Below are 25448 nucleotides of genomic sequence, written 5' to 3'. Positions count from 1 at the left end.
GCACATTTCCACCCTTGAGCTTTCCCCAACCCAGGCCAGGTCCAGTGCTGAATTCCCGGGCCCTGAAGCTTCCTTGCAGTATCCCCATCGCTAGGGTCTCCTCTTCTCCTAGCCGCCATGACGAAGCTGTTGCCTGCCCAAGAGGCAGCCAAGATCTACCACACTAACTATGTGCGGAATGCCCGGGCAGTGGGGGTAATGTGGGGCACCCTCACCATCTGCTTCTCTGTTCTGGTCATGGCTTTGTTTATTCAACCCTACTGGATTGGAGACAGTATTAACACACCCCAGGCTGGCTACTTTGGCCTCTTCTCCTACTGCGTGGGCAATGCCTTGACTTCAGAGCTTATCTGCAAAGGCAGCCCCCTGGACTTCAAGACCATTCCCTCCGGTGCCTTTAAGACTGCCATGTTCTTCGTGGCTGTTGCCATGTTTCTCATCATTGGTTCCACCATCTGCTTCAGCCTCTTCTTTGTCTGTAACACAGCTACTGTCTACAAGATCTGTGCCTGGATGCAGCTGGCAGCTGGTGAGGGGGCAAGGGAGAGGGCGGGTGTGGGTGCCTTATTCTATGGGAGGTGAGGGAGATGTGTCGTAACATCTATCCACACGTTAATGATTTCTATTGCTGAGACCTGGAAGGCAGTAATTCTATAGTAGAAGGGACAATTTAAAAATTAGAATTAGGATCTTGGTTCAAGCTAAATGCCTATGAAATTCTAGGGACTGTGCTAGATACTAACCTCTTCAGTTACTAAGTACTAACAGGCAAGTCATTTTTCTTCTCTGAGGAGCTTTAGTGTATGTATTTGTAAGATGGGAATTATTCTTGAACTAATTGCCTCACAGCATTTTTGTGAGGAAAACATTTCTTAAACTTTAATCTGTTTATTTCACCCCAGACATTGTTAAAGCTTAGAATGGAAAGGATATAGGGAAAAGTGGAACAGTCTTGCATATTTTTGTCAAGAAAATTAGTCAAAAATACAAGACAAAGCCAGCAGCTCCAAAAGAAAATGAATCAATGATCTCTCATAGACCTTTTCTTTCTGTTTTGTGGTGAAGGACTTTCATGAAGTCCTTTCATGAAGCTTCAGGGCCCATATTGCTATGGGAAGGTTTGTTAGGGGAAAGAGGCAATGTCTAGGAAATGAAGCAAAGATATTTATTAGGGAGACACAGAAAGGGTGATCGCTTTGGAGATTGGTAATAATTTTTGTAGCAAATGAGTTTGGGGCTTAGCAAACTATAGCAAATTTTACTCCCCAAAAAGAAAGCGTGCTGGACCCAGGCCTCAGGGACAGAGGAGAGAGACTCTAGTTGAAACACTTAGGATGCTTTGTCCTAGCAAAAAGAAGGAAGATAGGAAAAAAGGAAGGAAATAATCACTTATTAAGAACCTACTATGTGTCAAACATTGTATTAATCGCATTAACAATTATTATCTCATTTCATTCACACAACAACCCTGAGAGGAAGGTGCTATATTTTATCCTCTTTTTTTATTTGAGGAAATTGAGGAAAATAGAGATCAAATGACTTGTCCAGAGTCATCAAGAAAATAAGTTATCTGAGACCATATTTGAATTTTTTTTTTTTTAATCTCCCTCAATCAGGTGTTCCAGTATCAGAAACACTGCCATTGGTGTTTCATCCATTAGAATAACAGAAGTTAGGGCTGGAAGGAAATTTAAAGATTGTTTCACAGTTGGGACTTATTAAGTGAAATGTGAGAGGCAGGGTAGGGTAGTAGACAATGCTGGCCTTAGATTTGAATTCAAATGCCATGAGTTTAATGTAATCTCTCTGGGTCTCTAGCAATTCTTTTAAGACTAGAAGGTTCTTTGCCTGTTTCAGCAGAGGTGGTGCTAGCACCAAGGTAGCAGCCTTCAATTCACAAAGGTCTTGTGCTCAACATTGGGTTTACAAAACAAAACAAAATAGTCCTTGCTGAATGTTTGTGGCAGCCCTCTTTGTAGTGGCTAGAAACTGAAAATTGAATGGATGCCCATCAGTTGGAGAATGGCTAGGTAAATTGTGGTATATGGATGTTATCAAATATTATTATTCTGTAACAGAGAGGCTTGGAGAGACTTACATGAACTGATGCTGAGTGAAATGAGCAGGACCAGGAGATCATTATACACTTCATCAACAATACTATATGATGATCAATTCTGATAGACGTGGTCCTCTTCAACAATGAAATGAACCAAATCAGTTCCAATAGAGCAGTAATGAACTGAACCAGCTACACCCAGGGAAAGAACTCTGGGAGATGACTATGAACCACTACATAGAATTCCCAATCCCTCTATTTTTGTCCGCCTGCATTTTGGATTTCCTTCACAGGCTAATTGTACACTGTTTCAAAGTCTGACTCTTTCTGTGCAGCAAAATAATTATATGGACATGTATACATATATTGTACTTAACTTATACTTTAACATTTTAAACATGTATTGGTCTACCTGCCATCTGGGGAAGGGGGTGGGGGGAAGGAGGGGAAAAATTGGAACAAAAGGTTTTGCAATTGTCAATGCTGAAAAATTACCCATGAATATATCTTATAAATAAAAAGCTATAATAATAAAAAAAGAAAAAAATTAGTCCTTGCCCTTGAAGAGTTTATATTCTACTGGGAGGGAATACAACATGTATCCAGATAAATAAGTAGAACATAGTTTGAGTTGATAGAGAGGGCACTGAAAGAGGCAGTTAAGTCATATAGTGGATAGCGTGTTGGATAGGGAGTCAAGAATAGCTAAATTTTAATTTTAACTCAAAGATATATCCATGTGACCATGGGCCTCAGTTTCCTCATCCTCAAAATAGACATAATAATGGCACCTATTTTGTGGGATTGCTGTAAGGATTAAAGGAGAATACATTTAAGGCATTTTGCAAATGTTAAAGTGACATGTAAACAGCATTATTTCAGTCAATCAGTAAATATCTATCAAATACCCACTATATGACAGACACTGTGCTTAGTGCTGGGAGTACAAAAGAGGCGAAAAGAGTTTATAATCTAGTGGGAGAGATAACATGCAAACAAATATGTACAGAATATATTCAGGATAAATAGGAAATAATTAACAGAGGGAAGGCACTAGAATTAAGATTAGCTAGGGAGAATCAGGAAAAGCTTCCAGTGGGATAAAAAACCTCAACTGAGACTCAAAGAAAACTAAAGATTCCAAAACTTGTTGTTGAAGAGGGAATCCACTGTAGGCATAGAGGCAGCCTGTATTAAGGCATGGTAGTGAGAAATGAATTGTCAAATTTGAGGAAGAATTAGTCTGACAAGTAAAGGAAGGAGAATAATGAAAAAACAGTTTGGAAAGATAGGCTGTGAAGAACCTTAAATATCAAGATGAAGAGTTTATATTTTTATCCCACAAACCACTGAAAATTCTTGGGTAGAGAGGGAAATGATCAGATTGGTGTTTTAGGAAGATTATTTAGGCAGTAGGTGGAGGACAGATGGAAGTGAGGAGCTGAAAGATGCCTTAATTAAGATGGCAGATCTATGAGAGAGTCAGAGAAGGATGGAATAAATGTTGTGGAAGTCAAGCAAATCTTGGTACCTAATTGGATAAGGGAGGGAAAGAGGATGAAGAGTGGACTATGTCTCTTAAGTTGTGAGCTTGAGATACTCAAAAGGAACAGGAAAATAGCCCGCTATTATCCCCACTAGAGATTTTTGAGACTGGTTCCATGAATATTCAGTCACAGAAAGTTGACCTGGAGGGATTCTTAGAGATAAGATGGGCCATCCTTCTTTTTTATAGAGGAGGAAAGAGATTTGCACAGTTAATTAATGATTGAGCTAGGGATACAATTCAGGCTTACTCAATACCTGCTAATTAGTATTCCTTATATTTCTGAGTAACATCCTCTCCCTTTCTCTCTTTTAAGATGTAAATGGTAGTGGGAGTAGTAGATAAGCATATTAAATATCTAAACCTATATTGGATTAGTTTTATCTATGTTTGGAGGGATCTGGGGGACATTAGAGCCCTGAAATTAGATATCTGGAGGATTACTGGTCACCAAAGTTAAACTTCATTAATCACTTCACTATTGCACCCACAGCTAATCCTGCTTTAATGGAAGTGAAGATAATTATCATGGAAGAGAGCAGGATACTTGGGTACTGTCGAAGGATGAGATGGGGATGGAGTGAGAATTCTGTCTTATTTGTCTGGAACTGTGAAAAAAAATTTGTCAGTATGTGAGAAGACTTGTGATGGAGGATTCAATTGGAGTCAGGGAACTCAGGAAATTTGAGGGTCAAACTAGAAAGTGAAACTAGAATTGATCTTAGAGATCAGACTTGAACTGGCTGATTATATATACAGTTATAATTATAATTATATTTGAATGAATAGAGGCCTAGAAAAAGGAAGCTCTTGTCCATGTCTACACAGAACAGGAACAGAATCAGGATTTAAATCCAGGCCTTCTGTCTCCAAATACAGCACATTTCAAATCCAATGTGTTACCCTACAAACATGTAATATGGAGAGAGGAATATGGTGCTCTCCATGTCACTACGAAGAAAAGGAAGAAGCTGGACAGTGGTGGCCATAGAAGAAGGGAAAAGTAGGAATTCTCCTACCTCTGCTCAGCTCACAGGATGACGAAGCCTGGGGCTTTGTGCAAGGGAAAGGAGGTAGACTCTATTTGGGTTGGTGGGAGGAAACACTGACACCGAAGCTAGCCAGGCTGTGCTCCGTGAAATATTGATGAGGAAGGAGGTAAGTGACATCAGATTCCACTCAGTGGGGGAAGGGAAAGGGGAGAATATACTAGGCAGCAATGGAGGTGGTGTGCTCTAGCATCAAAATTGTTGGGCCATGTATTCATGTTAATTGGACTAACCTCAATTACCTTAATGAAGTTTCCATAGTTACTAGGAAAATCTTTCCAAATGCTTGCATCTTTCTTAAAGCACCATCATTTATTTATTTATTTTTATTTTTATTTTAATAGTTTTTATTTACCAGATATATGCATGGGTAATTTTACAACACTGACAATCACCAAACCTTTTGTTCTAATTTTTCCCCTCCTTCTCTCCCCCCCACCCCCACGATGGCAGGTCAACCAATACACGTTAAATATGTTAGAGTATAAATTAAATTCAATATATGTATACATGTCCAAACAGTTGTTTTGCTGCACATAAAGAATAGGACTTTGAAATAGTGTACAATTAGCCCGTGAAGGAAATCCAAAATGCAGGCGGACAAAAATAGAGGGATTGGGAATTCTATATAGTGGTTCATAGTCATCTCCCAGAGTTCTTTCACTGGGTGTAGCTGGTTCAATTCATTACTGCTCTATTGGAACTAATTTGGTTTATCTCATTGTTGAAGAGGGCCACATCCATCAGAATTGATCATCATACAGTATTGTTGTTGAAGCATATAATGATCTCCTGGTCCTGCTCATTTCACTCAGTATCAGTTCATTTATGTCTCTCCAGGCCTCTCTGAAATCCTCCTGCTGGTCATTTCTTACAGAACAATAATATTCCATAACCTTCATATACCACCATTTATTCAGTCAATCTCCAACTGATGGGTATCTAAGTAGTTTCCACAAAGAGGGCTGCCACAAACATTCTAAGCACCATCATTTCCATGAAACCTTCCCTGAGGATTCCAACCCTGAGGTCTCTCTCTCCTATACCTTTGACTGACTGTAGCATTCGTTGACTACCAACTCTGTCCTTCACAAGTTGCGTGCATTTGGTAAAATATTTCCCTTTTCTTATTTTAGATTCACCATCTGAAATCTAAAGGTAACAGTCCTTGTACTCCCAGAGTCAGATGTGACTTGTCCAAAGCAATACAGATTTCCTGAATCTTAGGCCAGGTGCTTTACTATTGTTCCCTAATCAATTAGTGTTGAGGTCTCATCTTTCCAAATAGAGGGCAGTACCCATGTGTCTTCTTGGGTATCTCTCTCACCATCCAGGGCTGGTACGTATTATTGCTCAATATGTAATGTTAGATTAATAAAAACCAAAGTGGTCCACAGAGCTATCAGGATCTCAAGTGATTTTTGTCCAAACTCTACTCAAGACTCAAATTCCTTTCCATGATGTCTTAGAATATTAGATATTCAAGGCTTTAACCTGAACTATGTTCGGTGTTGGGAAATGTCCTACCTCCTGTTATGTCTAACTTTGCATGATCCTATTTGGGATTTTCATAGCAAAGATACCAGAATGGAGGTAAGGACACCGAGACAAGACAGGATTAAGTGACTTGCCTAGGATCATATCGCTACTAAGAGTCTAAGCTCTTCTTGATTCCTGATCCACTGATGTATCCCCTGTACAGCCTAGCTATCCTTAAGCACTATCTCCTAATGCAGTCCATTCCATTTAGGAGACAGCTTTGATCCCCACCTTTTGGCCCTGGTTCTGTCTTTTGGGGCCAAGGAAGACAAAATAGCTCTTCCATATCACAGTCTTTCATTTATTTGAAGAAAGCTGTCATGTTTTTTTTATGGCTTCTCTTCTGCATAAACTCTGCAGCATAAAATACATTAACGTCAGCCACCTCCATCATATTGGTACACTTTTTGCAGGTCTATCTTCTTCCTGGGGAGAATGGGTGGCCTAAGAGATGCCTGAGTAGCTTATGCCAGCTGATTGGCATCTCTAGCTAGATCTAGACGTGAAATATTCTACATCCTGCATTTCTAAGAAGTAAAATGGTAATAGAGAGGAATGGATATTTATTAAATGTCTACTATGTGGAAAACACTCTGCTAAACAATAATAATAATTAATTTTTATAAAGTGCTTATTATTTGTCAGGCATTGTGCTTATTGCTTTGCAACTATCTCATTTGATCCTTACTACAACCTGGGATGTAGGTGCTATTATTATTCCTACTTTAGAGTTAAGGAAACTGAGGCAAACAGGATTAAGTAACTTACCCAGAGTCACAAAACTTGTCTGAGATCAATTTGAACTCAGATCTTCCTCAGGAGTAAGAGGAGGAACAATGGAATAGCAAGAGGAGGAATTTTAACATCTCTTTCAATTCTAACATTCTGTGATTTTAAATAACTGCATTTTCTTCAAACTTTGTCTTGAATAAAATCCAGATGTAGTCTATAATCTGGTGTAATTTTTCAATATTTGCTTATATGTATTTTTCCTTTCAAAAAGAATTTAGTTTCGGAGAATGGCTTATGTTTAGGCCTTTAAAATAACTTTAAGAATCCTTTATTTCCCACAAGTCATTTCTATATTTAGCGATATCCTCAGCCTCAAATTACATTCAAGTTACACTTTTTTAAATATGAATTTTAAAATTTTAAACTTAAATAAAAAATAAGAAGAAACTGCCATGTACCACAGCAAATTTGCATTTCAAGAAAGCCATATAATAACACAATTTGTTTTCAAAGCTGCCCAGCTTTTCTTTTGCTTCCCTGTTGATTTTCTTTCTTTCTTTCTTTTTCTCTGGGGCAATCGGGGATTAAGTGACTTTTCTAGGCCACACAGATGTGTTTGAGGCCAAATTTGAGCTCAGGTCCTCTAGACTCCAGGCCAGGTATTCTGCCAGGTACTTAGCTAGGATTGATTCTGGAATGATTATTGATTTAAAAAAAAAAATTTGCTTTCACTTCTTAATAGCTTTTTCCTCTGCCCCCAACCTTTCCTATAAAGAACTCTTCATCACAACAGAAAAATACAATCAAGCAAAACAAATGTTAGATGGAACCAATTGCATAAAATGGGAGACTCTGGCAAAAGACTATCCAGCATGGCATTGTGTGCTGTGAAAGAAATATGATGTGGAAATTTAGGAACATCACCACTTCAAACGTTCATGTGGACAATTTGTGCTCAACCTGTGGTAGAATCTTCTGAGCTAGTATTGGTCTGATCAGCCATATTATAACTTAACTCCAATATAAGTGATGTCATTTTGGTCCTCTAAGAATAAAAGACAATAAACAACTAATCAGACTTGATATTTAAACTTTTTTCCTGCATGCTTATACTTTTAATTTTACATTGAAACTCTGTAATTTGACTATGATATTTCAAGGAATTATCCTTCTGAAAGACTACTTCTCAGGAAGTAGATTAATTCTATTTTTATTCTGCATTCTGGTTCTAATAGGTTTAGACACTTTTTCATTTATCATTTAATATAAGGTCCAAGATTTTTTTTTTAAAGTCATATCTTTTCTAAAATTGCCTTTTCTTGATTTGTTTTCCAGGTCAGTTGTTTTTGATAGATGAAACTTTTTCTTGGGGTTTTTCCCCCCAATCTTTTGATTTTGTTTCAATCTTTCTAGTTATTTTATAGAGTCATTAATTTTTTGGTGAGTTCTCCAGAGCTTTTAACTTTTTGTTTCATTTTTTTCCCTCTGAATATTCATATAGTCCTAGTGCAAAATTCACTTTTTCCTTTGAGTTTCTCCTTGCAATTAGAGCTTCCTTTCATTTTTCTGAGTATCATTGGATAAAGTAATTCTTTATAGCAGTATTTTGTGTTTATTAATCCCTCCATTTTTTATTCCTGAATTGGGCCTTTGTGCTAGGGCCAAGATCCCCATCTTCCTGCATTTCCTTAGGTGGGGTGCTCACCTCTACTCTGACTTCCTCCTTCTAACGTTAGGTTGCTCTGGATCTTTGAAGTTCAGAGTCCTGGATCTTTAGTACTGTTTATAGTGTCTCAGGACAAAGTACTAAAGACCTTGGCACTCCCAGGACTGAGAGATCTCAGTATATTCCCTGCCACACTTAACAGCTTCCAAAATCTGCTCATGGGTTTCCCATCACTTAGAGGCTTTCTTAAGGGAACTTTTGCTTGTCCCTCCTATTGAGATGGGTATTTCTGGTCAGTCTCTAGCCATACCCAAGTGGTTGGTTAATCATTCAGGGCATCTTGGCAGGAAGGCTGAATGTTTGCTTTCCAGAATGTTTTCTATAATGTAACAATCCCTGGGTCTTTTTGAAGTAGGTGGAGAAGGTTGTTACCTATTGGAGGTGATTAAAGGTGTTTATTTGACCCTTATAACAAACCTTTCTCCTAGGCAGGAAGTACAAATATCTCTATTTTATGGATAGGAAAAGCGAAACTCCTGAAAGTAATAAATTTCACACGGCAAAATTTTTCCTATCATGATTTCATTTGACTTTACTGTTTGTTGATTTTTAAGGCCAGATAAGTAATGAGGACCTCCCCCAGGAATGTGGTAGTATCAGAGGAGAGAAAGGAATCTATGTGAGCAATGTTAAGGTCTACAGGTCTTGGCAACAAATTGGTTATGGGAAGCTGGGGTGAGAGAGAAGAATTGATACTTATATTGTATTCCTGGAGTACTGGAAGAATGGTGTCCTTAACAGCAATAGAGAAGTTGGAAAGGGGAGAAATATCTACAGAATATCCAATTTGATATATTCATAGGAGATGAATCAGCTTCATTTGTAAAGTTGGTATAGGAAGACCTATGTCAAAAACTGTTTTGCACATCAGAGGAACTAATATATAGCAACTATATCTAATTATCCCTTTATTTCTTTCCTGCAGCTACAGGCTTAATGATTGGCTGTCTGGTCTACCCAGATGGCTGGGATTCCAGTGAAGTAAAGCGCATGTGCGGGGACCAGACAGACAAATACACCTTGGGTGCCTGTACCATCCGATGGGCTTTCCTGCTCGCCATGATCAGCATCATGGATGCCCTCATTCTCTCCCTTCTGGCATTTGTCCTGGGTTACCGGCAAGACAAGCTCCTCCCCTCTGATTACAAAGCAGATGGAAATGGTAGTACATGATCTGTTTCGTTCCTCATTTCTACAACTGGCTGCCTTGGGATGGTGGTCCTGCCAAAACTATTCAAAAACTAGCCAGAGCTCACTCCTTTCCCTTTACCTCATTAATATTGAGGCTAGATGAGTATTCTTATTTGCCCACCTCCTAAAAGCTATCAGAATCCTAGGTCAGAGTTGGAAGAGATCATGGTGCACCAAAAAGATCAATAGATTCACTCAAAACCAGAAACTATTATTTATGGTCCCACATGCCAGTAAACCTTGGTCATCATGGAAGCCTGCACATTTGTATGAACCAAGTGTGGATGACAAAGAGCTCTCCAGAGCATAAATGGGCATTCTGTGACTGCCTGACAAGAGGCTCTTTCATTGGCTAATATCTTGTGGCTCAGCAAGGAGACAGAAGGAGGTTTTACCAGCTCAACAGCAAACAAAAAGGTCTATTTTCTACCAAATTAAGTTTGGTACATACAAGTATATAAGTAGACAGGAGATGGTCCCAGAATATCCATTCATGCTTTGAAGTTGATCATACCTTTCCAGAAGCAGGCTCACACAATGCTTCTGCTCCCTAGACTCCTCTATTGACTTTTGTTGTTCAGTCATGTCTGTGACCCCATATGGAGTTTTCTTGATGAAAATATTGGAGGGTTTTGCCCATTTCCTGGGCTGATTTACCCGGGGTCACAGCTAGTGTCTGAAGCCAGTTTTGAATATAGGAAGAGTTTTCCTGACTTCAGGCCCTGTTCTCTATATGAGTGTGTTGAACTAGACTTCTAGGGACCCTTCCACTTCTAAATCTATAACCCTTTGCAAAACCTTAAAGACAATGTAATTCACTTTCTTTTGCTGAGGTTCTGAAAAGTAACTTTGTCAATAGCACACAGGAAATTAATGGTAACCCCAGAACCAATTTTCTTTTTTTAAACATTTGCTTCTATAGGAACCAAGATTTAATAACCACCAGCCTTTCCCATCTTGGGTTATATGATGCAAAATCTGGGGGAGCATTAGTATTCTTCCTTCTATTATACTTTTTTCCCTAGGTGTAACTCCATTTGCTAGTCAGAGAAACCCAAGAATGAACACCTACTTATGTACCTTAGTTTCTTAAATTGGGAGGAGGAAGCAGAGAAGTTTTTACTTCATGCAGATTGCTGGTAGAATATTTTAGTATTGCTGATAAGCTGAAGGTGAGGAAGTAGAAAATTAATTTTTTTTTAGTTAGTAAATGGAGTCAGCTCTTTAGATAAAAGTCAGCTAAGTGGTGCAATGATTAGTGCAGGAATTCCCAAATGCAAATTCTGCCTTAAGACACATGCTAGCTTCGTGACCTTGGACAAATCACAATCTCTATATGTTAGCTTATTTGCAAAATAGGAATAATAGCATCTCACAAGATTGTTGTCAGGATCAAATAAGAACATATGTACATCATTCTGTAAACTACATAAATACTAAAATCTGGGTCCCTAGATGCTTGAGCAGCTACTTAATTAGCTCGAGTCAATATGTTGTTCAGCTGCATCCAATTCTTATGACTGCATTTGGGGCTTTCCTGGCAAATATACTTGAGTGGTTTGCCATATTCTCCAGCTCACTTTACAGATGAGGAAATCAAGGCAAATGGGGATGAATGACTTGCCCAGGATCACATAACTAATGTCTGAGGCCAAATTTGATTGTTTTTCTGACACTATGCCTGGCACTCTATCAACTGCACCATCTAGCTGCATCAGAACAAACTGGTATCCTTCCCTAAGTATCAAGTTTTGCTTTTTCCTTAGAATACTTTCCATATAGAACCTCAAACCATTCCAACTGAAAATGATTTTTTACAGAAAGACCTGCAAGAGCCAGCCCAGCAGAATGCACAAAGTACTGACATTAAGGCTGGAACTCTGGAGTTGAATTCCAGCCCCATAAGCTAATACTTTGAGACCAGCTGATTACCAGGAGGTGTCTTCCACCTTTACATTTTTTGATCTCAACTCTTACTTCCTACCTGAGGAGATAAATTCCTTCATCTCAGATGCTCAAGTTCCAAGCATTGTACTCTTGTCTCATGAGAGAAAAGTACTTTGTGAACTTCCTCATATCCGCGTATTTTGTCAAGACTTCATCTTTCACAAGTGTAGCTGGAAATTAGCCGCTTTTCTTCTTTCAAACAAACCTCTTTCTTTGATTCATGAGTTAATGACTTTATAAGAGATGGTACAAAATATTGAAAAAAAAAGTGGCTCAAAGGGAAAACTTAAGTTCTGATTTAGGCTTTATTACTATTTACCATTTGCATGAACTTGGGCAAGTAATTTTCACACTTTGGCTTTCAGTTTATTCATTAAGGTACTTTTAAACACTGATTCTAAGACATTATGATAAACACAGATTTGTCTTTCTTTTTCCTTACAGAGGAAGTTTGAAACATTTTTCCTTACAGAGGAAGTTCAACATCAGGGTAAGTAATTCAATTTAGTCAATCTGTAAAAATGATAGATCATTCTTATTAAATAACAAATAAAATAACAAAGGATAGAGCCTCACATTTTGTTCTACTCCAAAAATTTCTACTGTAGAAGATGGAGCTGGTCAAATGTAACATTCTAACTTGAGGAATTGAGCTAGTGTTTAAATCTGTGTCCCAAATACTGAGAAAAAACATACAGGTGGTGCTTGAAGTCTTAAGCTACTAAAACTTTTTGAGATATCCTATGTTAGGTAGAGGGTGAGGGAGAATGAAGATTTGTATCTGTCTTCTTGTATCCCAGGGAAAGGAGGTGGTTGGCATATATGGGTTGGGACTGGAAAAGAGTAATCTACATTGCAACTTCAGTTTCTTATTTCTTTCGTATCATACAGGACAAGTGCTTCTTTCTTGTAAAGAACCCACACACAAGTTACTGAATCTGATTCCTCAGATCAAACTTTATTCCTTCCCAAGTTCTCCACCTTCCTGTACTTGAGTCCTTAAGTTTCAATGCAATGTGGAATTACAATTTGGGATTTCACCATGATTGGAGAAGACACAGCCTAATGGTGGTACTGCTTTTTAGGTGCTACAGAAAAACTAAAGGAGGGCAGCCACTAGCTGATGAATTGATACTGGGCTGAGAGCTGGAAGATGTGGTTCTCTCTTGTTTCAGCTCTTCCATTAATTAGCCAAGTACCCTGAAATAAGTTTTCACTTCTAAGGATGTTTTCTCACCTGTAAAAGGAAGGTTGAATTCAATCTCTAAGATCCCTTTTCGGGGGCAGCTAGCTAGCGCAATGGATAGAGCACTAGCCCTAAAGTCAGGAGGACCGGAGTTCAAATGGGGTCTCAGACACTTAACACTTCCTAGCTATGTGACTCTGGACAAATCACTTAATTCCAGTTGCCTTGGAGGAAAAAATCTCCAAGATACCTTTTTAGTTCCTAATAATCCAATGAAAGGCTAACGGAGTAAAATCTTTGAGATTGGGGCTATTTTAAAATAACATGTATATAAATTTTATCTAGGCTTACTCCTGTGGAGTTTTTAGAAATGACTATTTCATTCAAGGGCTTATTATCTAGTTTGTGAGATATGGGGTCCCTCTGGCTCTGATTTTCTTTCTCTTTTATCTCTTGCTCATTTTACTGCTCAGGAATGCAGAACTGATAAACACTAACTCAAAATAACCTAATATTTGTAAACAAAACTTGTCAAAATCTTGTAGAGTGTTACAAAAAATTACTTTTTACTTTACTTTTGTTAACTTAGAATCCCATGGCACAATATCCCTGTCCCTCCCATTAGCAGGGACATTCAAGTTGGCTATCCTTGCTAAACTGGCAGAATTTATATTATTATTCTAATAGCCATATGACATCAGTACCCACCACATTAATGCCGTAGGAGTTGTAAATGGCTAACAGTTTGGACAAATTTTCCATGTACAAAATAAAATGCATTCAAAATGGAATGCCTTGTAAAATTCTCCATGTCAGAATGCAGATTAAAAACTCATTGCTTTGTATGAGTACAAAGACATGCTTTGGTAAAGTCATTTCTGGATCTAGGGAAGAGTTAACAGGGCTTGAATGATCTAGTTACAGAGAATTCTTTGAGGTGAATAATCCTGGTTATTTTCTCCTACTATTGTAGCAAGTAGCAGGCATTGATTATTTGTACTTTGGAGTTGGGAAGTACAGCTGAACAACTCTTAAATTCTTCCCAATTCCTTTGTTCAAATACTGATCACTGTCCCAATCTTTCAAAATATTTGGGCTCAAAAATATTCAATACATACACTCCTAGGAACTAGTAGAAAAGTAAAAAGGATGTTATTCTGCCCCCCTCTTAGCTCTAATGAAGTTAAGTGCTACAATCTCCATTATCTCCAGGGTCGAGTAAACTTCAAATATAGTTCCCAATGTTTTACATATTAAAAATTAAAAACTAATTAATAAGCACTTGCTAGGCACACATGAACTACACAAAGAAAACAAAAAGTTTCTATCTCCAAAGAGACACTGATCATACTATAGAGTAGATGCACATAAATTCAGAATGGATTTAAGATCATATTGGGGCACCAACAACTGGAGGTGATTAGTAAAGATTTCATATATAAGACTGCACATGAAATGGGTCTTTGGGAATATAAAGATGATCAATTTACATTAGTATCATATTCTCTTACTAATGACATTGATGACATCCATCTTCCTCCCACCTCCTACTTGACCAAACATAAAAATCTTATTTTCAGAATTCAAAAAATAATCTAGCAGGGATGTTTTCTGGAGTAAACATATGTACTTATTTCCTTTCATTTTAAGCATTCAGGAAATTATTGGAAATTTATACATGGTCACTTCCCCTCTATGTGCCTAAGTTACAAAATAAAGGAACCAGGCTCCATCAGAGGATTTATCTTTCTTGTGTATGGCTCTCTTCTCAAAATTGTTTTTAAATGCCCCAAATATGCAAAATTACAAAAGAAGCCAAACACTTAATACAGTTTATCAAAATATGAAGTTCACAAACCCCAGGCCATATTAAAGTCCCTTTTTGCTCAGATTTCAGCTACAACAAAGAGCTTACTCACTGGCACTAGTTAAATTTTCTACTGATAGCTACCTTATTCTGACCTTCTCTACTGAGCTGGGGCTATAGGACTATTAATGTCGTTTGATTAAGTGACAGGGGCATTTGAATTCCAAACTTAATCTTGCAGGGGCAGCTAGGTGGCGCAGTGGATAAAGCACCAACCTTGAATTCAGGAGGACCCGAGTTCAAATGTGGTCTCAAGACACTTTACACTTCTAGCTGTGTGACCATGGGCAAGTCACTTAATCCCAGCCTCAGGAAAAAACAAACAAACAAACAAACAAAACTTAACCTTGCAGAGACAGATTTGGAAGAAGTGAATTGGGGCTATTATCTATATTTCTTTTCAATTTAAGTCCCAAACCTAAACTTGGAAAGGAAACTTTTTTCACAAAATTGCAAATTATGTCCCTCTCTTATCCTCTACAATCATCATACTTCCCAGGTCATGTCCTTTTATTTAATGGGCTTTTAAAAAGTGAAATTAGCCACTTATTACCTTGGAACTTTATCTCTAGGATTGGGGTGACAAATGAAGGCTGCTGAGAAAAGTAGAACAAAATCTAAAGGTCCACATAATTTGCAGTAGTAACATTTCCTCTAAAACAGAGGTTCTTCATGTTTTTCATCCTTGTACTGCTTGATTTTCAGTAAGGCAGCTAGACCTTTTCTTAAATACAGAAGTAACTATTCCACATGAGAAATCAATTTCAACAGGATAATAAATCTTCCCCATACCTTCTAGATAATCTTTTTTTTATTCCCTAGGTGGGATATATGTAGCCCCAGGTTGAGGATCTTTGCTGTAGAACTAAGATGTTAAAGAACAAACAGGTGGAAATTATTCAATAAAGTATTTTCAAATTAGCATTTCAAATATTATCAACACTGCCAAATCAATTGTTTCAACTTAAATCATACCACAATGAAAAAAAAAACACATATCAATTGATACAAAATTTCAAACTCAACAATTCCATTCTGCTATTCCAAGTCCATTGTTATAAAAAGGGCAACAAAAAAAAAAAATCAAAATTTGTTTATCAAGTAGAAATGGTTGCAATTAGATGGCAACAGTATAGGGTCTGAGCTGGGAAGACATCTTCCCAAATTAAAATTTGGACTCAAATACTTGGTATTTGGTAAACTGTGTGAACCTCAGTGTGTCACTTAAAACTCTGCCTCAGTGTTCTCATCTGGAGAAAGAAATAACAAACCACTCTGGTATTTGTGCTAAGAAAACTCAAAGGGGTCACAAAATGTTGCACATGATTGAACAACTAATGTCTGCAATACTTTCTCAACTCTTGCCCCAATACTAAATCCCTCAAAAATGATGCAAGCTCAAGGCAGAAGCCTGGAATTAAGAACTCCTTATTACTATCAACAACTTAATCCTATACTTTAATATGACTGCAAATCCTTTCTTGGTCTTCACATTTCCTTATTTGTAATAGATTCCTGTTTTCATTAAGGACATAACTTGCTTTTAATAATATGATAATCTTGCAGCATTTTCTGAAAGGAAGTATCTATCTAGATATCTACTGTACGCATTCCCCCCCTTTACCACTATCCACCCAAATTGACCAAAAATGTTTCCCATAAGACTGAAGGTTTTATAAATCACTGTTTTGTCAACAAGGTTAGGAATGCCAGCTATCATTCCCTTACCAAGACACCAAATAATCAGGATTATTTAGTAGGCTACATAACACTACCAATAACACCATGTTTCCCAAGTCATGGGTTGGCTGAAAGACCTATTCCTTTTATCGATAAACTTATTTCCAAGATAGAATAGGTAAAAACCTGGAACAAAAGAAACATTAGATCGTGGTAAAGTTAGTTCATACTCAGACTGATTCTGGTAACAAATTTTGATACAGAAATTTTTGTTGTTGCCACTGTAAAACAGCATCATTCAATAGAGTGGGAAGTTGTTGGGGAAGGGTTAGTAGCTAGAATACAGGAATTTTAAACTTCCTTTTAAAGTCTAGTAAAACCCACGGATACCCTTGCAGTTTTAAATACAAGATTACAAGGGAAATAAATATTGAAATAGCCACACCAAGATATTTTTAAAAATTTTGCTTATGGACCCTAGGTTAAGAACCAAAATCCCTGTGGCCACCTTGAGATTCCACTATTTAAAACTTAAGTCAATTTAGTACTCTTGTTTTGGCCTAGTGGTGCTGAATGGAGTTCATGCCGTTGCATATATCCAAGAAGCTGATCTCTCCATTTCAGCATAATTTTTTTGGGCAGATTGTTCCCTTTAAACTCACAACAAAGTCAATATCATATACAGATCAGAAACAGAGAATACAAAACACATTATCATCTAAGTTCTGAAGTTTCTTTTAGATATTTTTCACTTCAAGATCGATTCCTCCTTATTCTGCAGTTTAGTAGGAACAGATCTCATAACAAAAGCTTCCTAGAAACATATAGGTTATTAAATAATTTGTTTATTGTATTGCATTTACAAAGAAAACAGACAGTGCACCCAAGTAGAAAGAATAAAAATGTATTTTCCTTCAGGGTTGTTGTATTGTTGCTTTTTACTGACAGCAAGTACAAATCCTTTAGTGAGCATTTTATGGCAATTTCAACGTAGGATGAAAGCTCAAGAGAGAGCGAGCATGGGGGCACCTGGAAGACTGGATTCTACAGTTGCCTCTTCATGTTTTCTAATTCATCTGGTTCCCTAAGTGACTCAGGGAAAAAAGCCCTTATTTGGTAGGGAAACATTTCAGAAGTTAAGTTACAGGACTTATCTTACCACCATGATAATAAGAAGTTATTCCTTTTGCATCAGAATTATTCCTTTCATATCAGACTATTTGTTGAAAAGGAATGACTACAGTTTTTCTTCTTCAATGCCACCACCAGAAATGCCTTTTAACCCTACTATTATGGCTTAATGGCATTTAAAGAAATATAACTCAAGAGTCCTAGTTTATTGTTACTAAAAATACAGATAAACCTGGCAACCCAGGGAAAAATTAAGTTGCTGAAGGATTTCCCTGACGTTATGAATGCTTGGTGAGCTTTATTATCTTCTTTATTCTTCACAGATATACATGGGTAGCCTGGCCCAGAAATCCCCTAGAGAAATAACATCATCTGACTTCATTAGTATCACCAAATCAAGAATCTGATGAACTGGCTAGCCCGACCAGGACATGCAGGGAAGAGTGCGTACAGCTTACATGGATCACACAATGTCATCATTGGTTTCCTTGCCATTAGATTTCAAACTCAAAGAAAACCGAGCAAATAACATTTTAACAGTTGGATTTCTTGAAATTCCACAGTTCTGAAGCAGAATCCAAACTCTATGAGAGCAAGGCCCTTTGGTCCATAATGAGGAAGAGCTGCTGTGATCCCAATCCTGCTGAACTTTGGCTTTTGGTTATGACTCGTAATATCAAGGGGCAAATCTGGGAGACCCATTCTTAAACTAGCAAATTCTACGAAGGTTTTAACTTTTTCTTGTAAAAAAAAAAAAAAATTTGTTTTTTTTTTTAAAAAAACCCCACCCCCCCACAAGCCTTAAGTATACCCCAACCTTCTTGAAGTTATTGAAGTTAAAAGCTTACATTATATACTCTAACGAGCAACCACCTGTATGCTGATACAAGAAATAGCAGCAGAGAATGGCTATTTTTTGGGGGAAGGGGGGAGAGGAGAGCAGAATAAGGGAGTAGGGTTGGGTAGTGTAAAGTCATACCTCTCCCCTCCTGATTTCTTGTATATCTGGGTTATGCCTAAGCATAATGTCAAACCACTTAAGAAAAAGAAAAAAAGCAAAGCCAAATGGGAAATGGTTTTCAAGGCCAGAACCTTGGGTAAATTAATGTTGATGAAAGATTTAAAGTACCTCTAAGGAATTGTTTGGAAAAAGAATCAGAAGCCCTGGTGACATCTTTTTCTCTTCCCAGAAACAAAGGACTTAACCCTCAGAGCTTTTTCAGAATCATCCTGAATTCTTTAGTGATAGGGTGGGGGTTTCAACTCAAGCAGAACGAGTAAAGTGCCAGCCAGGGTTTTAAAAAGAAATCAAACTAATTTCCCTGCCCCTACCCCCCCTTAAAAAACACCCCCAAACCAAAACCCTCTGCTCTCAGGAAAGCAGAAGATATGTAAGGAAACACTGCTTACAGAAACCACCGCCTGTCTAGAGCCAAAGAGCACACCTGCCCTTGGAAGGATTTCTAGTCAATGGTTCCAATTTCGGCTTCCATTTCCATTGTATCTATTAGTCAGACTGAAGATCTGGGCATAGGAGAGTTAAAGTTATACCAGTAAATATGGAGACCAATTTGAACAGTGGTAAAACAGTACTAAAACTCAGTCTTAATTCACAGAGCCCATTTCAAAGACAAAAGCCAAAAGTTGCAGGAAAAAAAATTGTGACTGTAAAGAATAACAAACCTTCCAGGAATAGGATGCACTCAACACAGCATGTTCAGTGTCTTTGCTGCACATTAAATTAACATCTTTTTCTCATCCTTCTGCTGGCAAGAGAATATGCACTAGAAAATATGACTCTTAGAGTCAGTGAGTTAAGGATGGGCTCATACATCTTTGTTGCGCTCTTTAAAAATGATGCTTATAATTTAAAGAAGGATGTTCTAATGGAAGCGAGAAAATGAGGGGCGGTTTCACATTCCAGTCCATTAGTCTTTGGCAGAGCCCAACCAAGGCAAAACTCACTCAGGATGCCCAATGGCTGTGGGGATTCCCACAGGGTCAAGTAAGCAAACCCAAATGAACATATTAGATTAAAAAATAACAATAATCTAGGAAGCCTTGAAGGAAGAGCTTCACCCTGAAAAGGGAAAGGAGAATGCTTGAAGGGGACATGAAGTTTAAGGATGGCAAGGAAAGGGAAGGAAGGAAAAAGGAAGGAGAGCATCTGGAACAGCTGGGTCAGTGTATAATCTCTGCTGCAAACCAGAGTCCAGAGGATTATGGCATTGGGTCAATGACATTAGGAGTTAAGCCAGGGATGCCTGAGACACTCTGCTGCTGTGGCTCGTTTCTCAGGAATCAGCTCTAGCATTGGCAATAAGAAATCCGTGAAGCCTGCTGCTTCTTCTTGAGACCACTCATACTTCTCCACTAGAACTTCAAAAAGGCCCCAAGGTTTCAGTTTAGTGATGTGCTTCAGATCACCTGTAGGGAAAACAGGATAAATGAAAATGACCAATAAGTATGGATAAACAATACCTTTCTTTCCTGTAAATCCATTTTTCAATCCAGGCAGAGGCTGCCAAGAGCTACAGGCATTAGTACTTTAAAAAAAAATTAAGAATTTAAACTTCCCAATAACAAGCATATTTAACAAAACATGCATATAATTTCCAATGCTCTCTTTGGAGGAGCTCAGGTTTTTATATGAGCATCCAGCAACCAGCTTTTTTCTCTCTCAAACATTTTCAACCAGTCAGAAGAATCATATTTAGTTTATGACAAGCATTAATTTCATAATACATCTAATTTGATACACTATAACCAAAAACTACTCAAATGAGCTGTATTTTGGTACAAATATTTTTCTGTATCAGGACTGAGAATACATTAAAAAAAAAAAAAAAGAAAAGAAAAAAAAAAGAAACAATTCCATTGAAGGTGGACCAGATATGAAAATGTTTTGTTTTCCTTCTATCAGGAAGTCAGCACAATACCTAAAAAAATTAATGTGTTTTTTGGCATGGACTGATAGAAAAATTACTTGTAGAAATAAGGAGGTGCAAATCTTAAAATCTTAACTATATTCTTCCTTGCTCAGAAAACTCCAAAAGTGCCTCGTTCAATCCCAAGCAATATATTTGAATAAGGATTTAGAGATGGTAAGACAGCTCAAATATCAAGCCTTATGAGGGCCAGCTTAGAGAAATGGTATTTTACTAGAAGCAAAGATGAGGAGGAGAGGGAGAAACATAGTAGCAATCTTCAAATATCTCAAAGGCTGTCAAAAGAAAGAGATTATCAGTCTGATCCCAGAGGGCAGAACCAGAAGCAATAGGTAAAGGTTGAAAAATTTAGGCTTTCAGTAAGGAAAATTTTCCTAACAATTTGAGCTTTTCCAAGTAAACTGGCTACTTTGAAGATAACGAGTTTTTTTATCTTTAAGGCAAGGACTAGAAGAACATTTAGTAGGCCTATTTTGAAGGGAGAGGAAGGAACAAGCATCATACAGCACCCACTATATCCTTATCACTGTGCTAAGCAATTTACAAATATCTTATTTGTTCTTCACAACAACCCAGGTGACATAGGTGCTATTATTATCATCCCTGTTTCATTGTTTGGGAAGCTTAGGCAGACAAAGATGAAGTGGCTTGTCTAGGATCACACAACTATTCAAGTCCCTGAGGTTAGATGTTAATTCAGGTTCTCCTGACACCAGATTAGTTTTCAGGTATAAATTGGATCAGATGGCCTGGAGGTCTACTCCAACTCTGCAATTCTGGCCTGATGTTTAATATATTATTCCTAATCTCAACCCTTTACAGGTGGGACTGAAAAGGGCTTCTTCCAATCTTGTTTCCAACTTTATTTTCCCACAATAACACAATTTACCAACTTGATTTGATGACACTCTCTCCTTCCCCAAGTGGTCTCAATTATTTTGTCAAGTTTTGTGAATTTACTATTTTACATGGATCTTTGCATAAATCAAGGAAAACCTCTGAAAGCCCATTAAAGCTCAAAAGTGGCCTCCATTTTAGAGAAGGAACAAAGCTTACAGACTTGTCCTATTTCACCCTGAACATTTTACAGATGAGGAAAGCAATGGCCAGAGAGAAAAGTGTCTAGTTCAAGTCCTTCAGTTTTCCAATGGTAGACACATGAATGAGCAATCAGATCTAGGTCAATACAATCTCTACTCTGCTTTTCTCTTAATTTTGAAATTACACACACACACACACACACACACACACACACACACACACACACACACACACACATTCCAAATTTTTACATCATATACTTTTTGACTACATTTACCCTACTTGTTTTTCACCTCCAATCTAATCTCTCTCAGTATAAATGAGAGGTGACCCTGCCAATATTCATTACCTTCAAATTACCAGTAAATTATACACAAATTATTCTCTCTCTGCTGAAAGAGGAAAAAAGCATCACCATTATTTTCTGATAAATCAACTCCCCAAACTTGAAGCTTAAGATCAGAGGTTTGAGGTTCTGGAACTCAGAGGGAACTTGGAGATTTTATGAATGTTTTACAGAGAATGAGCCTGAAGGCCAAAGAGAACAATTTTTCATTGACTGGGGTAATTAAATGGAGCCCTACCCTGGAAACCAGGAGAATCTGGGTGTATCAAGTGACACTTGACACTTAATAGCTGCATGACCCTGAATAAGTCACTTTACCCTGACTGACAGGACACTTTTTACTACTACCAATTAAAATGACTTGCTACATACAGATCACCTGATATGGAATGCTCTTAAACCACAGGCAGAAGTCACAGTGAAGGCTCTGTGAATGCCAGCTCAGCATCTGCTAGGTATCCTCACACCTAGCAAAGATGCTGGGTTACAAGCACAGTCCTTTTTACTGGCATTTTCTCCTAATACAGAGATTAGACAAGAGAATGACAAAGTTGCTCCTTTGACCCCGTGATTTCCTGAGGGTAACACTTACCTCTTGGGTTTTACTAAACCATTTCCCCTAATGTCAGGGGTTAAACAATTCATGTGTCTTTTACCTTTTTTGGTGAAAAACTCCTTGGAATATTTTCCCGCCACAATGAGCTTGCGAGGCACCTTCCCCAGCAGTTCTATGATCAATGCAATGTGATCTGTGTGTTCCAAACATTTTAAAGAGGAAAGAAAAAAACATCCATAACAGGGCTAAGGCTGACCCGCTTGCTGCCGAGCAGCAGATGCAGCTCTGGAGAATGGTGGAAAGAGCAGCATGCACACCTCTATACTTGGCAGAGCTTCTAATGCTCACTTTCATCTCTCAATGTAGGGGTAGGACTCAATCCAGCTGATGGAGAGTCTTGAGAGCCACACACAGCCAGGTACCCATGCAAGGCTCCCTGGCTGGCGGCTAGTATCACACCTGGGTGAGAATGCTCTGCTTCCCGCAGCTGTACGTCCCTGACGCCTGCATGGAAACTAACACGATTCAATACTACCTCTGCGATTGAAGAAGTCCTGTGAATATTTCCCACTGAGGGCAAAGCGTCTTGGTATTCTGCCTATCAGCTCTATAATATGCGCAATGTGGTCTAAAACAGAAGGGCAAGAAGAACAGCATCAAGGGCAAGCTGAGAATGAGTTTTACTCTAGAATCACTTTTTCAAGGGCTGTGGAGAGTTAGCTACAGAACATAGGCTGGGGAGCAGGGACCAAAAGGGGACCAAACATGCAGCACCTGACACCCAGGGCCTCTTTTACAGTGGCTACACACTTTTATCTGGAAATTAGCTGGCTCAATATATCATGGAGGAAAATATTTGGGAAACATCCTATTCTTAGGCAAGGCAGGAAAAAAATAACTTTTTCCCTCCTAGGACAAGTTAAAATACTGTACAGGACTCTGTGCAGTCAAAGTAGAGAAAACTAAAGAAAAATAAATCCCAACAAGGAATTTCTGTCTCCTTTCAGGTAAACAGAGATTAGAAAGAAATAAAATAATTTTATACACAAGCAAAAAGTACCAAAGAATAGCAAGAGCTTTTGAGCCAATGCCTAAACCACTGTTTTTGCTACTGAAAATGTTGCAGACAGGATCCCAGCTGGGACATATCATATGGGCCATTTTACCTTTAAGTTGTTTTCACCTTTAAATTAAACAAACTGTTTCTAACTTACTTGTTATGGACAGGATTAACTTTTCCTTTACATTAAGTCTATATCTCTATCTACATCTATGCAACCATTTATTCATCTTTTTATCTTCCTAAAATTTATAGGATCTTGTAAATTTGGAAACAAGGTATCTCCCAAACTTCTGTTCTCTCTTCATCCCCAAAAGATTCTAATGTACCTAACAGTAGCAAACTGCTTTCTTATCAAGTTGTGAAAGTCACTTGGTGTAATCCCCTTCAAGGGAGGAAGAATCTACTTTTGGATACCCATGGGATCCTTCACAGCAAAATAATTTCATAATTATTCAATTTCAAAAATATGAACTCAGGCAAGATCATGAAACTATAACCTCAAAAATTCAAGGTTAGTGGGGCTGCTAGGTTAATAGTGGATAGAGTACCAGCCTTGAAGTCAGGAGGACCTGAGTTCAAATCTGGTCTCAGACACTTCCTAGCTGTGTGACCCTGGGCAAGTCACTTAACCCTAATTGCCTCAGAAAAAGGGAAGAAAAAAAAAAAAAAAAAAGTCAAGGTTAGGAGGTAGCAAGAAATAGAAAGGTATCCATATTTTAGGACTGAGTAATGCTCCAACATCTAGCTAGGGCTGTTGCTAAGTGAATTGCATTTTTAAAAAATTATTTAAATTCTGGGGCATTATAAAGGTTTTAGTCAACCCAAGGTTTAATCACCCAGTAAAATGAAAAGATGCAAATGTACCAGAATTATCAGTATTTCTTTATAGAAATGACTGGGAAATGAAGAGGGGGAAAAAAAATCTCTTTCCTGACAAACAGCATTTCTACAGCAGTGGGTGTGTAGTATATGGCTTTTAGATGAAGAAATATTTATCACATATCAGATGAAGGATGGGAACATCCCAGAGGATGAATCTAGAATTATATCCCAGGGGAGTTTTTGAAGTTTACATACATAAAGTATATTTAACTGGCATCTGTCTTACTAGATCTGAAAACTTGGCTATGGCATCAACTTGAACATTTTTTGGGCCCCAGATGAATAGCACAAGAAAAGCAAGAGATTGATTCAGGGGAAGGACATTCTTTTTTACATTTGGGAGAATGAACTATAAATATCCTTTCATGACAAACTAATAATGTTTGACACTTCATAGACTATATATAATAATATATATAATGTGAAAGAATGGAATACTAGAGCAATGAGGGGCCTTCCTATGTACCTATTTAAAAAAGGAAAACCTCAGACTATGCTGATTCATAGGGGAATAATTGAAATAAAGCAGATTATGAAATATTTGGGACATAGTGATTATACTAGGAAAAAAGTGACATATGCTCATGAACAAATTTTGAGAAAAATTCTGGAGTTACTGGTGTTCACTACAAAAACTTTTGGGGTGTCAACAGAAATTCAGTGATATATACATATCACATTCTCATAACATCAAGGATGTGATTTTACTCATATAGGTGAGTTTTGAACTAATGTAGATTGAAGTCTCCCTGCCTTAATGAAGTCTCCAAGAATTGGGGCCATAAGAGCTTTTGTTGGAACCTCTCTAAATTCAACAAGGCTGTGTGCAAGGGCAAGACTATAATGTTCAATTAGGTAGGACCTACCAGAGCATTTGCTGCATCAGCAGAACCTTTAATAATCTAAGGTTATTTCTATGACATGAGGAGGTGAAGTAGGACAATAATGGAGATTAAAAA

At 37.8% G+C, this 25448-nt stretch overlaps 2 protein-coding genes across 9 annotated transcripts in view; one reads left to right on the top strand and one right to left on the bottom strand.

Annotated features, from left to right (window-relative positions):
- LHFPL5 (LHFPL tetraspan subfamily member 5) lies at window positions 1-18090 on the top strand. Of its 2 annotated transcripts, none has more exons than XM_074311154.1 (4): window positions 1-529; window positions 9577-9813; window positions 12234-12279; window positions 17977-18090. In XM_074311154.1, exons 1-3 carry the CDS (start codon window positions 118-120, stop codon window positions 12242-12244), a joined length of 660 nt encoding a protein of 219 aa, XP_074167255.1. In that variant the 5' UTR covers window positions 1-117; the 3' UTR covers window positions 12245-12279; window positions 17977-18090. The 2 variants fall into 2 exon arrangements, with proteins under 2 accessions (XP_074167255.1, XP_074167256.1); XM_074311155.1 differs by lacking the exon at window positions 17977-18090 and adding an exon at window positions 12681-12793.
- SRPK1 (SRSF protein kinase 1) overlaps window positions 17348-25448 on the bottom strand; it is a 75593-nt gene continuing 67492 nt past the window's right edge. For 2 of the 7 annotated variants that reach the window (XM_074311147.1, XM_074311148.1), the window contains exons 15-17: window positions 23080-23172; window positions 22645-22737; window positions 17348-20080 (exon numbers count right to left, since the gene is read on the bottom strand). In XM_074311147.1, coding sequence (XP_074167248.1) covers window positions 19896-20080; window positions 22645-22737; window positions 23080-23172 — 371 coding nt within the window. In that variant the 3' untranslated portion in view covers window positions 17348-19895. The remainder of the gene's footprint in view (window positions 20081-22644; window positions 22738-23079; window positions 23173-25448) is intronic. The other 5 variants (XM_074311150.1, XM_074311152.1, XM_074311149.1 and 2 more) reach the window with 3 other exon arrangements.

The sequence above is a fragment of the Sminthopsis crassicaudata genome, chromosome 4 (assembly GCF_048593235.1).
Source record: "Sminthopsis crassicaudata isolate SCR6 chromosome 4, ASM4859323v1, whole genome shotgun sequence".
NCBI lineage: Eukaryota > Metazoa > Chordata > Mammalia > Dasyuromorphia > Dasyuridae > Sminthopsis > Sminthopsis crassicaudata.
This window is presented reverse-complemented; position numbering and strand designations above follow the sequence as displayed.

Bases quoted from the DNA above. Each gene is read 5' to 3' on its own strand.
- LHFPL5 (XM_074311154.1), top strand. From the start codon at position 118: ATGACGAAGCTGTTGCCTGCCCAAGAGGCAGCCAAGATCTACCACACT. The intron at 530-9,576 runs GTGAGGGGGCAA...TCTTTCCTGCAG, and splicing joins CTGGATGCAGCTGGCAGCTG to CTACAGGCTTAATGATTGGC.